This window comes from Mycteria americana, chromosome 6, assembly GCF_035582795.1.
Source record: "Mycteria americana isolate JAX WOST 10 ecotype Jacksonville Zoo and Gardens chromosome 6, USCA_MyAme_1.0, whole genome shotgun sequence".
Classification (NCBI taxonomy): Eukaryota; Metazoa; Chordata; class Aves; order Ciconiiformes; family Ciconiidae; genus Mycteria; species Mycteria americana.
In genome coordinates this window covers 4462172-4476251 of record NC_134370.1, presented here as the reverse complement: position 1 = coordinate 4476251, position 14080 = coordinate 4462172, and the positions used below count along the sequence as shown (strand labels likewise).

At 38.5% G+C, this 14080-nt stretch overlaps 1 protein-coding gene across 1 annotated transcript in view; it reads left to right on the top strand.

Annotated features, from left to right (window-relative positions):
• Nucleotides 1-14080, top strand: part of ZRANB1 (zinc finger RANBP2-type containing 1) — a 48799-nt gene that overhangs the window by 24972 nt on the left and 9747 nt on the right. Inside the window, exons 4-9 of the mRNA XM_075504372.1 lie at nucleotides 1851-2038; nucleotides 3678-3831; nucleotides 6270-6341; nucleotides 7232-7430; nucleotides 11161-11281; nucleotides 12176-12305. Coding sequence (XP_075360487.1) covers nucleotides 1851-2038; nucleotides 3678-3831; nucleotides 6270-6341; nucleotides 7232-7430; nucleotides 11161-11281; nucleotides 12176-12305 — 864 coding nt within the window. The remainder of the gene's footprint in view (nucleotides 1-1850; nucleotides 2039-3677; nucleotides 3832-6269; nucleotides 6342-7231; nucleotides 7431-11160; nucleotides 11282-12175; nucleotides 12306-14080) is intronic.

Below are 14080 nucleotides of genomic sequence, written 5' to 3'. Positions count from 1 at the left end.
TACACAAGTGGGCACTCAAGCAGAATGAGACGTTAATGCTGGAGTGGAACGGGAATGTCTTCCTGTACAGGCAGACCAGAAACATGCATCAGAAAGCTAAGAAATTGTCATCCTGTATTGTTTTCAGTCTGCTCTGGCCTGTTAGGACTTTTCAGTCCTTGATGAATGGGTAGATGTTGTATGACTGAGATTTGCAGTTGGGTTTGTATTCTGGAACTTCTCTGCTTTACACCACCGTTGAAATGAATAATCTAACTTCTATCTGTAGAGGCTTACTAAGCAGAGCTGATAACTTTGTAGAGAAATGTCTTGCATCGATAATCCATTTCCCCCCCTGCGTTTCTTCTGAAAGCTTTATAATCTCAGCGTTGAAAATGATAAGACTTTTTGGCCAAGCTAAGAATGCTTTCCTAAATCCTGGATTAACCAGCGACCCAGCGGTTAGTGTGCTTCTCTGGTAGTAGGCAGTACAGTTTGTTAGCTTGTTGCGTCGGGTTTTTTGGTTTTGTGGGGCTTTTTGGTGGTTTGGGGGTGTTTTTGTGGTGGTTTGGCTTTTTTGGGGGGGGGGGGGGGGGGGCAGGGGTGTGTGTGTGTGGTTTTGTTTTTGGTCTGTTGTTTGAATCTTCATCCTGAATGGAGTGAGCGCCCTGATTGAGACTTACCTCTTTCCCTTCTGATCAATTTTTGAGTCTTGGTAAGTAAATTGAGTAAAGGACAGACTTAAGTCTCAATTTCCAGCCTCTGGCCTCTGCTCAGCTGCTGACTCTTAGGAGCTGGCAAGGAGGCCTAGCTACAGAAAACAGGGGAGAGGGTTTTCTCATTTGTGGTCTGCGCTCTTACTCTTCTGTTCTCGAGCTGCTGCAGATAGGGCTGCTTCTCAATAGTGAGTTAGAAGTATTATATTTACCTCTCTATTAAAGATGGCTTTAAGATCACTTTTCTGTTTCCTCAATTCAGCATTACACTGTTCTCTTATGAAGCATATATCTAAAATAGAATCTTTATATTTGAAGGAATTTCCAAATTTAGGAAGTCTTATATTGGAACTGATACTGTTAACATCTTGTTGATGGTGTATTCTGATAATTGCAGCTAAGGAATGTGTTCAGCATTAAATGATCTTGATAATGAAGCATGGTACAGAAGTTAGAGATTCCCAGGGACTCTAGAAGACGTTAGGGTTCCCCCCTCCCCCATCTTGCTTTAGAAAGTACACACTGTGTGTGTGTGTAATTTCTATTTAATTCAGTTTTAATAGACTACCCTGAATGATAACTGCATAAATTCAATTAATAGCAGAGATGGTGAGCTGAAGAGAAACTTTGTGCTCTGTAGCCTCTTCCAACACAGTTTTAAACTATATTTTTTTGGGGAAAAAAAACCCTTTTATTCCAAAAACCTTTTAATAGATCTATTTCTTAGATCCAGTAATTTGTTTTTAAGATGAGTTAAAAGGGAAGATATAATAATCAAACTAATCTCTGTACTATGAATGAACGACTTTCCCCTCAGTACTGCTGCTCAAATGAAAGGCTAGTGAATACGTTATGCTAGGTATTTCATCAAGGGTCCTCAGCACCACTTCATAGCTTCATAGCTGGCTTTTGATCTGCTGTATCTTCCAACTAGTTTGGATGGTGGAAATGGTCCAGGAGCTGAGGTAAGTAAATATTTTGTAGTCTTCTGTTTAAAAAAAGAAATAAAAATTTGCAAGTTTCTTGGTATGCAGTTGATCCTTGTATGTTAGGTCTGTATCGGAATAGATAGAGGTAAACTGTGTTAAATAAGGTGGTTTGATCCAGAGCGGCTCATTGACAAGCTAAAATGAGTTGTATTTTTTTTTTTTTCAGGAGTTGTAGAAGGTGATTTAGCTGCTGTTGAAGCTTACAAGTCATCAGGAGGAGATATTGCCCGCCAGCTTACTGCAGATGAAGTACGCCTGCTAAATCGCCCTTCTGCTTTTGATGTTGGGTACACGCTTGTACATCTGGCGATACGCTTTCAGAGACAAGATATGCTAGCAATTTTGCTTACGGAGGTGAGTTACTTTGGCCCTTGCATGGGTTGAATAGGAACCTTATGTAACTGTACCATTGTTTGCAGCCAGTGACATGTAACTTTATTTGCTAAAAGATAGAGGCTAATATTATTAGAATACATGAATTGCTGCTTTGTGCCTTTGATGTTTCTACTTAAGAACCGAGTTTACTTTAAGACAATATGTATGTGGTGGTCTTGAGGACGTTTAGTTTTCTCCTTAACGAGTGGTGTTGGCCACATTCTGACCTTCGTGGCGGTGGAAGTGAGCTATTGTGAGACTTCCTGTGCTTTGGGTGGGGGAGAGGAAATACCCTGAACGCAAAACACTGAGATCAATGACAGTGTAGTTTTTTCTGAGTTTTGTTAATGAGTAAGTCTACCTAGTCTTTCTTCCCTGGTTTTCTTGGGAGTTTCTTTTCTAGATTAAGGCAAATTTCTTGCTTTGCAAAATTGCTGCATTTTTTCCACTCTTGGCCTATTTTATAGACTGGTTGGTTCCTCTCTGTGGTCTCCTTGCTCTTGCATGTTCCATTTCCTTGTATATTGTACGGTTCACCTCACTTCTGGTGGTCTTTGCCCTCCTCCGTCTTTGCCCTCTTACTAGGCCCATAAATAATTCTGTGTGTTTGGGTTTTTTTTGTCTGTTTTCTTCATCTGAGATTTCTGGTTCCTCACCTGATCAGAGCCAAATTTTTATTCTGAGTCTTCCCGCTTTTGATGCTTAATGCAATTCTCAAAGTGTGTGCTCCTGAGAAAAGTAATGTGCCTGAGAAGCGCATAAGGATGATGGAATGTGTAGGGTTTAGTAATTAAAAAGAGTCGATGAAGCAAGACAAATGTGGCTAAAGCCTTGGGAATAGTATATATGGTTAAGATCAGTAGTTTTGTACTGTTTACATGGCTGTCTGGGTGGATGGAGTTATACATTTAAAAACAAGTTAATTTGCTGAAATACTGTCTTAGATTTTTCCTGTTTGGTTTTGTTTCAGTTTCTAGGAATACTTACTCAGCATACCATTTGTGAAAATGCTTAGTAGTGTTTGAGCCACAGTGATACTTTCCTTTGCTAGGATATTAACTAGGGAAAATGTGTCTTAAAGTTGTTGCCCCTTTTTTTTTTTTTAATATATATATCCAGTGTCATCCCTGTGTTACTTGCTCTGTATCATTGAATAAGTTCCTGCTGCCGGTGATGGTTAGAATCTGGAGAAATATACGTATCTTAGCTTACTAGTTTTTGGGAAGATTCTTTGTACGAAGCTGTCTTGTACTGTGGTAATGAAGTTCTTCGTTAAATGTAGACTTGGGCTCATGCGTAAGATTTGAGGTATATTTCCTATTGTTATCTGGCTCTTATCTATTTTTTTTTTCTTTCCTTTTCCTGCTGGAATTGGTTACCTGTTAATTCACTACTTTGATTTAAAGAGGTTTTTAACCAGCTTTATGTTATCAGCTACATGACAAATGAGACACTAATTCATTGAGAGTCACTAAACATTTAATCTTTCAGGGTACCAGTATTTATACTTCTGTTGCATTACTTGCTAACAAAACACTGTCTGCTGGTGGTTATCGCTCCTAAGTCTTCATTTTTAACTAGAAATAATCCTGAGTGCAGTAACTGTGCTATGTTACAGGTATCACAACATGCAGCGAAATGCATTCCTGCCATGGTGTGTCCCGAGGTCACAGAACAAATTCGTCGTGAAATTGCTGCATCTCTTCATCAACGAAAGGGAGACTTTGCTTGCTATTTTCTGACTGACCTTGTAACATTTACGTTACCTGCAGGTAGTTACAAAATTCTTCTTACTGATGGAAGATTTTTTTTTTTTTTTTTTTTTTTTTTTTTGGTAACCTAGCTGAGAATTGCTTGTTTGGGGTGTATGCTTTGACTTTCTGATGGTAGTGGTGTGCGTGGATCAGTTTTATGTATTAAGTTTTAATAGCTTAGGTCAGATCTAGTAGTTGAATTTGCTTATTAACACTCAGTTTTTGCACACTTCAACCCATACGTTGTTCCTGTGAAGTGAACATCTATTGTCCTCTTCAGACACAAGGAAATTGAAGAAAAGTGGTGTACTGTAAGGCAAAGCTGTGTTTAAAGTTAAGATTGGAGCCCAGGCATTTCTGAGCTCTAATAAGACTTTTCACATAGCTGTGTTAGCTTTCAGTCCTCTCTGTTAAGGCCCAGAGCTATTCTTTGCATTTGTACCTGGTTATAGCAATAGCACTTTGTGAATACTTTTGAGGTACTCCGTGATCAAGAGAATGTTTGTCTATTAACAAAAAGCTATTAGACTTTTAATTTTCAGTAGCTGTTTCCTTTAATAGAAATGCTACCAGAGGTAAGGAAATGTGTAGATGGAAACTGTACTAATCAGCAGATCTGTTTGTCATTTTTATAAAGCAGAAGCATTGTAAGAATTGTATTTGGAACCTCTTTGGTTGAGTGTGGCTTCATCTCCTCCTCTTCAAAAAGTCTGGATAATATTTACCACTTGTCTACAACTATCTGTTTGAGATGTTGTGTTCAGTCTTATTGGGCATGGGTCACCTATGAGAGGCAGACGGCGTGGGTGTACAAAGTGTCTAGAGACTAACACTTCATTGCTGTTTGGGGGAGAGAAGGGAAAGAGGGGCAACAGAACGATTTTGTAACACACGTGAGAAATATTGCTCTTGCCAGAACTGAGGAATTTGTTCAGTATTTTCAAGAGACACATCTTAAACCCCTGTGCAGCTTTTTGACATACGTAATAGCCATGAAATAATTAAGTAATAAGAATGTTCAAAAGCTTCTGTACATCAAGACTGTCAAGGTATTTCCACTTCCATCACACTTAGTCAACCGAATGTCTTTTGTAGCCAACAGTTAGCAGTTGGTCTCAAGACAGCATTTCCAAGGGTAGTGGTATAAATCACACAATCCTGTTCAGATACTACCTGTATGGTGTAGTTTAGGAACCAGTTTCCACTCAATCTTTCAAATAAATGGATAGGATCCTCCCAAAGAGCCAATGCACAGACATTAGAGTGCAAAACTTTTAAATTGATTGCTGGCCACTGTAATCCAATTTTAGTTTAAAAGAACAATCATACAAAAAAAAAAAAAAAGACCACTCCACAACGCCCTGCCTGCACCAAACAATAGTATGCTTCAGTAGCAGCTCATGTGCCTAAATGTGGACTTCACTTCTAGAAGCCCGAGGTTATTGGACATCCGAGCAGGACTGGCAGATCCGACACTGGAGTTAAGAAGAGATCTTTGTGCCCTTGAAATACCACTTAGAGCCCAGTCATTATCCGCCTGAAGGGATACTAGATGTTTCTGTTTAACTGTTCGATTTACTCCCTTATTTAAGATTCACAATTGTGCTGAAGCTAGCAAAGTTTCTCTAGTTGCAGATCTGCCTAGCCACCCTTCACTACTTATCCTGTATTGAAATGCAGGCCATGAGCAGATCTTTAAGGTGTAGCAAATGTTTGAGTTTTCGAACGTGTTTATTTTACGTGATACAGGAGTCACAAGCGTTTTGCCCATTACGCAATCCCCCCCCCCCCCTTTTTTTTTTTAATAATGGTAGATCCACAGTTGCAGATTTTGTCTGTAAAGCTCTTGGAACAGTTGTCAGTAGTGGCATTTTCTGTGTCATAGGTCAATAGTTTTCCCATTTCTTGTTTTCTAACCTGCAAACTGTGTTCTGCAGACCATTGGGATTCTCTGAACTATTTTGTTGAAGTCTGCATGAAAGACTAAGAAATTGGATGTTCTGTACAAGAACAAGTCTCTTGGCAAACTGTACCTGTCCATTGGGGGAGACTGGGCAGGGGAAGTCATTCAGATGGGTGGAAGACTACTGCTTAGGATTGAAGCTGTCCTAAATATAGTAGAGTTGAAAATACACCCCCCCCCCTCCCCCCCCCCCCCGATTCTCTAGTTCACTTTCTCCTTCAGAGATAGCCATTCTCACCCTACGTGTGCTGTGATGATCCTTTCTGCATAAAAGGTATGATAGTCAGTCTGAGATACCGATGTACTTCAGTGTGCTCTATGAAGCCTGCAGCCACAAATGACAGATGTGAAAATAATAGCAGCTTTTCCAAGGAGACAATTAGGGTTGATGGGGCAAAAGCTGTTGCGTAAGTTCTCCTGAGCATCAGCTGGTAATGTGTCTCTTCACAGTAACATTAAGTGACTTCATTGTATTTGCTTTCTATTTTTCCAGATATTGAAGACTTACCGTCCACAGTCCAAGAAAAGTTATTTGACGAAGTACTTGATAGAGATGTTCAGAAAGGTAAATGAATCACAGAATGGTTTGGGTTGGGAGGGACCTTTAAAGGTCATCTGGTCCAACCCCCCTGCCATAAGCAGGGACATCTTCAACCAGATCAGGTTGCTCAGAGCCCCGTCCAACCTGACCTTGAGTGTTACCAGGGATGGGCATCTACCACCTCTCTGGGCAACCTGGGCCAGTGTTTCACCACCTTCAGTGTAAAAAAAAAAAAAAAAAAAAAAAAATCTTCCTTTTATCTAGTCTGAATCTACCCCCTTTTAGTTTAAAACAGTTACCCCTTGTCCTATTGGTACAGGCCGTGCTAAAAAGTCTGTTCCTCAGTGCTCTGAGAATGGCTAGAATCTCTCCTTGCTTTTCATTAGAGAATATTTAAGTTATTAAAAACAAAAAGTGCGTGTGTGCATATGTGTGGCTTTGTTGCTTGAATTTGTTTTAAATATAGATTTTATGCTTTCAAGTTAATCTTTGCCCTGGAATTATTACGGTCCATTTATGAGGCAGAGACAGAATGGAGTCTGTAGAAATTATGTTTGTAAAGTATCTTTGAATTTTAAAGATTTTTAAAGCTTTACAGTTTTAAGTCACAAGCTCTTTAAAGAAAACCGAACAAATCTTTCCACTTCAGTAGTAATCCTCAAACAAATGATGTGATGCTTTGTTTAAGGCTATGGTTTGTTTTGTTTTGGTTTTTTTTCTTCTTTTATTGACAGTATTTTCCCAAAGAATGCCTTTAGCCATTGTAGTTCACCTATTTTTGTAGTATGAAGGAAAACTTAGTTTTATTCATGTAAATGGGTAAATTGTTGAGATTATGCCATTACTGTGCTGTTCAGATTCTCTGAGACTTCAGATGAATATAGGTTTTAAAAGAGGTTATTGTCATGTTGCAGAGCTAGAAGAGGAATCTCCCATTATTAACTGGTCACTGGAACTGGGTACGCGCTTGGACAGCAGATTATATGCACTTTGGAATCGGACTGCAGGGGACTGCCTGCTTGATTCAGTACTACAAGCCACTTGGGGCATTTACGACAAGGATTCAGTGCTGCGGAAAGCTCTTCATGACAGTTTACATGACTGCTCACATTGGTAAGTTAGTTTTTATGTCAACTTTAAAGATAGCTTTCCATGTAGCATAGTAGTTGATAGTAGTATAGTATTAAAAAGAAACACAACCACCACTCCCAAATTTGCTGTGGATTGTGTGCCTCAAAGATGTTGAGTCACAGCATGATTCACGCAGTAATCTAGATCTAGTGTATTTTAAATGCAAGCACTGGAAACTTGGACATTCCGAACTCAGTGATGGTATGTGATATTCAGCAAAGAGCACTTAAAACAGAGTAAAATGTTTTATGCTGTGTGCTTGTCAAGAGTGCGCTAACCACAGTTAAGACTGGAATTTACTTGCAATGTAAATCATGCACATGCCATGCCTTGCTGCTGTTGGTGGAAGCTTTGCAGAAGATCGTTGATGGAAGATAGCCTTTCATTCCTGTATAAACTTTTCAGTATTTTCATTCCATCTGCTTAGTTACAGCTTTATTCGGTATTGCTCTTTTTGTTCCTGTTCTGCCTGCTAAAATAATGGCAGTAAAGCAGAGCGTTGACATTTAACTAGTGCTGTCATTTGGCCATAGAACTAATTTACCATTCTGTAAAACAACTTTTGTTGTTTTACACTGGCAACCTGCTTTAGTCCAATAACTGTGGTTTGCCTCTGCTAGAGGAAAGATTCTTACAGTTGTGTAAGACACCCCAGTGGTGTCCACCAGCTCTCAAGTGTGTAATGGGACTAAGGGAAGAGATTGATAAAGACTAATCATGTAGGACACAGGCGATTAGATTTCTTATGTTCTTGTAGTCAAGGATGAGAAACACTATGAGCAGGCATACTAGAGAAGGAGCCTGTCCCCTTGCTCTGTGCTGTACAGGAAGTCAACAGCAAAGGTTAATTTTGGGGCTACTTATAAGTAGCTTTTGTGATTACTGTCCCCAGCTGCCTGCTGTTTGGAGAAAACTCCCAAAAATTAGCATCCAGAGCTGGATTCAGTCAAGTGGTGCTTCAGTAACAGTTCTCCCGAGAACCTGTCTCCGAATGGATCTGTCGCTACTTTAGAGTTGTTTATCATGGAGTGTGCATCTCAACCACGCAGGAATGTCCCTGGCATCACAAGCAGTTCCCCTGAGGCCAGAACAGAAATGTGTGATAGATCAGGTTTTGTTCTTTATGGTAACAAAACCAAGCATGGTATCCAGAAACATGCTGCAAACTATTGAGGTTTAAACCAATCTTTCAAAATGTTAGTGTTAACTGTTGTAGCTAACATAACACTCATTATTTAGAGTGTATTAAATCTGGTTAAGCTTTTTAGTTCATGTTCTAGACAGAATTTGCATTTTACTCTGAATTTACTTAATCTTTATCCTTACTGAAAGCACAGATTTTTTTTTTAACTGATTCATGTGTTCCTTTAGTTGTTTGAATACAGTTGCCTACCTTCAGTCTGGATAATCTTACTTGCTAGTTTGTCATTGGAAAAATTAGTAGAAGTCTTTCAGCTAAGTTCTGTTGTAAATTGATCATCCTATACATACTATACCTGCTGTATAGATTCTGTGTTGGCCAAGATACATTTACTTTTAATTTTGTGGGGTAGGACGTGTAGCAGATAGGAAGCGACATCGATGTCGCTGGCTCTAATGATAGTTGCTGAAGGAATAGGCAGTTAAATGCAATCACTAGTCTGAACAACAGTATGCTTAAACTTTTACCTAATGGAATTGTTCTTCAAAGCCTTCACAAAGACGCTTACAGAGGGTATTTTTATAGTCAGACATGGAACACTCATGTAACTCATTTGGCCTCATTTTGTTATGTTTGTTTAGATGCTGAACAAAGAAGAATCTATTTACTAGAGACAGGCTAGTGTCTGGTACTCGGAAAAAGCTCAGTAGTGAAGTTCCCAGAGGCTCTGGCCTGTGGAGTCTTTTTGAGTTGCCTTTTAAATTACTGCACTTATTTAGTTTACTAGTTTGTCCCTTTTTGTATTCCACCGTTAGCTTTTGTTGGAGAACAGGCATATATGCCCTAAGTTGGCTTTCAGATTTTTTTTTTTTACGGATGCGTTCAGTTCTCTTGTGTTAAACTGAAAAGTTTTGTTTTAAATGAGATCAAAATCTTGAGCCTTGACTTCTGTCTACAAGGCTACCTCCTGTGAACATCTACAGATAACTGTGTCTGGCTAACTCAAAGAAGAAACTTCTTTAGGAAAACACTTCCACAGTAGAGCTTTTGTGGGGCAGGTTTTTTTTCCTCTTAGTTGTGTGTGGTTTTTATGGGTGGTTTTTTGTTTGTTTCTTTGGTTTTGTTTTTTTTTTTAATTTGGTTGGTTTTTTTAGCAGAATCTGATTAAACTTCTTTCAGGAGACCTAGCAATTAATTCATTTAGCACAAGGTGTTTGGTTAGACATTTCTGGGGGAAAATGGGCAAAATATCTATCAGCTGCAAAGATGGAAGCAGTTGATGTATTTGGATGGAAACTGGAATGTAGATAGATCCAGAAGATTCCCTGGAGATGTATTACTGTGAGTGAGCACATAGACCTACCAAAATGTCTTACTGATAGGTGTTTTAAGCCATGGAAAGGTTTTAGCTCTACTTGGGAAAGCCAGCCTGGTTGGTGACAGCTGCTCTAGGCACCAAGATTTTAGGATGATTACATCCTTACTGAAAGCATAGGAAAGGTTTCTTCCACACACACTCACTCTCTGTTAATTTTCTCAGATTTTAATTAAATGAGTTCATTTCAATGACTTTTTTAATAAGCTGAACATTAGAATGGTTTCTTTGTATTCACAGTAAAGGCCATTGTTTAAAAGTTGGCTTAGCACTCTTCACTAAACCCGTGTTCCTTATATGAAGTTGTGGCCTTTCCATAGTGTGGTGATTGGCCTGAGTTTAAAATTTTAAAAAGCCAGCATCTGCTTTTTAATGTGTAGGTCACTTTTCTTTGTAATTGATTACAAAAGATAAAACATTAGGACTAAACTAGCATACAAAAATGCTAATTTTAATCTAAAAAGAAAAATAGGAATAGTCACAGGAATCCTGTGACTTTAAAACTTTCAGTGTAAATGGGATTAATCCTACTTTCTATATTTGATTCTTACCCATGCTGCTTCATAACTATTCCATATAATGTGAAATTACCATACTCTTTGCTCCAAAAAGTGATGTAAAACAGATTCTGCCTCTCAACCATGGTCTGCCTGAAGTTGATACACGAGTACTTTGGACTTCACTGGCTCATGATATGGTCAACAACAGAGAACACCTGTATTGTTTGAATGAGAATAATGAGCAGCTCCTCTTATGTGAAATGGAATGTCTTGGTTTTGTTCCCTGTACATCAACACTTAAAAATAAATAAGCCTAAATAAGGCTTCAAAAAAACCTATTGCAACAAGTATCAAACTAGCCAGGAGCCTGTTAGGAACTTGCATCTATTACAGCACGTTGGCTGTAGGCATTGTGATCCCAAGTGATTTCTTAAATGAGATTAGCAAATGAAGTCTCCTGAAGATTAAAAAAACCAACCAAACAAACAAAAAAACCCCAACCAAACCCAAACAAAGAACGAAAACCCCAAAAACCAAACAAAACCCCCAGAAACCAGTTTTATTGATGTATGCTCTCTTTCTTCCCCCTTCTGTACAGAGTTGGGATAAAGAATTACAAGGGTTGAATATTGCCACCAGGTGTATGGTGGTTGAATAAATATTTTTGTCTTTACCACACTTTCTCTAACATTTTAGGTTCTATACACGCTGGAAAGAGTGGGAATCGTGGTATTCCCAAAGCTTTGGTTTACATTTCTCATTGCGAGAGGAACAGTGGCAGGAAGATTGGGCATTCATACTCTCTCTTGCGAGCCAGGTAAGAAAGCTTCTTTATAAGATGGCTGTTTAGAAAGGATATTTTAATCTTTCTGAAAAGAAATTTCAAAAACTTGGAGTGTTCTTCAGGAATAAGAATTTTCATGTATAAAGGAAAACATTCCTCTTAAGCCACCAATCTTAAAGTATTACTGGGTAGACTCTTGCTGCCAAGATGGAAAAGTTAATTTAAAATTCTAATTTTTGAGCTTACCATTAAGCAGTACAGTACAAAAAAGTCTGTTTCTTTTGGTGTTAGAGTGAAGTCTGTAGAATTAACTAATACACAGTCGTCTATTTAATGTCCTGCCTCCTAGCTCCTGCAGCTTACCTCCTAGAACATACCTACAAATCTGTAAGCTTACACTACTAAAACTTCAGCAAGCTGATATTTCATAACTCCCCTCTAAAATGAGATTTACATTCCTATAAGCTTCCAACTATAGGAATATTTTAAACTCCCAACTATAGGAATATTTTAAACTCCTCTTTTAAAGTAAAAACACGATTTTGGTGCTATTTTCTTGTGATTTGTTTTGGATGTGCTCTTTTCCTATCATCAAAAGGTATTTAACCTTTCCTCAGATGAGTGAATTATTTTTAAACTAAACATTATGTAGAGTTTCACTTCTAACTGGGGAATGAAATATCTTAGATTGAATCTGGGCAATAGGACAAAGAATTATTACTGACAGATTAAGTTATTGTACAAGCTGAAATGTTTTTGCTTATTTCCAACTGATATGTAAGTCTTCCAGTCTTTCATTTTTCCTGTCAAAGCTAGATCACTCTTAAAAGGATTTTCTGTCTCCTTTTGGAGACTATATGTCAAATTTCAAAGTAGAGAATGATAAGTTCTGTTTCAAGTGTTGTCTGTCTTTTGTGTTTGGTTCAGCCTGGAGCGAGTTTGGAGCAGACACACATTTTTGTACTTGCACATATTCTTAGAAGACCAATTATAGTTTATGGAGTAAAATATTATAAGAGTTTCCGAGGAGAAACATTAGGATATACCCGCTTTCAAGGTAAGCCTTTAGTTTTTCAAATTTAGTTTTAAAAAAGGTTCAGCTGTAAATCATAAACATAGAGGAAGTTGAAAGGAGAGTGACATTAAGCTCCTAGCTGGAAGAGGATGGAATTATGTGGTAGGTAAATTTTCGTTAGCTATTAAAAAGAACAGAACAATTCCCTCAAACTTGCAGTTTTTCATTGCATAGTGGGCATGCTGCCTGTAGCCACAGTAAAAATGTGTTTTGACCTCCACTCAACATGCCTTCAGTCTATAATTTATATAAAATACTCTGGTTGTGAGAACTTACCAAAAGTTGTGTGGTTTGTACTGCTGTAAGACACAGGAGGTTTAATGGAATTTGAAATTCCGTTTGCTTGTGGTACTAATGGCTGTAAATGTTCATTTTAGAAACTAAACTGTATTTAGCATTTCCTGAAGGAGGCTCGTAAAGTTGGGGGCGAAGCAGGCAGAAGGTATTTGCGTTGGCGTAGTTTCTCACCAGAGTGCCAGTGGTATCTGCCGGGTGCTCTTTCGGGACGAAGGGACGTGCCTTGTCACCCCGCAGCACCCCAGGAGGCAATTTGTGAAGCAGCCCTTAAGAGCAGTGAAAAGGAGTCACCCCTAAAGCAAGAGGCAAGGGTATACAAAGACGGGTGGAGAAATTAAAGTAGGGTGGAGAATGATGAAGTTGAGCTTTTTTTTTTTTTTTTGGTAACTGATTAAAGTAAAAGAGGTGGCAACTGGAATGTATACCGTAGAGGCTGAAAAGGAAGGAATTCTGTTCACAAACACTCTACCAGCAGTTCTTATTTGAGGTATAAGATTAGGTAACTTAGTTGCAATTACAAAATATTGGGCGACTGATAATGTAGATCTCACTTTCTGTAAAAGTGAATTTCATGATGTAGTTAAAAGGAAGTTTTTAAAATGTATGTTTCAGTAATTCACACTTTACAGCAAGTGTGATGGAAATACTGACCTATTTCTCAAGCAGTACTAAAATTTTGCATCGCTTGATCAGGTTCTTTCTGACTGTTTCTCCTTCTAGTCTTCTGGGCAAACAGCCTAGCTATCCTTAAGATAAACACGAAGATGTTTAGCTGACTCAGTCCAGTTTTGCTTAGACGTATGTTTGTAGATTTCTAAAGATGTGTATTCTGTTTTGCAGGCCAAATGCGTGTTTGGGTGACTTTCCTCTGTATTAGATGCTAACCCTTTAATATTTGCCTGTCTACAGGAATAAAAACAGAGGAGGGGATTGGGAGCATCTGTACGTGCTCAGCAGTAAACAAAACCGATGTGGAAAGAACTGATCAGGCACTGTGGCTGTGTTACAGGGCGTTAGGGCGTTTCTTTTGCCCGTGGTTCATCTCCCTGGCCTCAAGTATATCTGCTTGGCTACTACCCTACGGTTGTTTTCACCAATACATCACCATTTATTTATAACTTAGTAGAGGACTTCCTGAAACATCTCTTACTGTGATGTTTAAAAAAAGTACACTAACTTTGGAAGGTGGGAAACCGTATATAGAAGAACTCCAGGATGTGGAGTTAACGTCAAACGTGTAACCTATTATAACTACTTAGAGTCTTCAGAAAATCTGAGAAGCTGTTTGGCTTGTAAATTCAGGGCAGTGACAAAACTTCCTTATGTGAGGAAATGAAATACTTTTTTGAAGGGTATAAAAAATTTGGTACTCTTCATATCTTCATAGCTACATGTTATCTTTTATTTGAGATGATGAAAGGATAGACTGGGAAAGAACAGTTATTCATGTGATATAGATC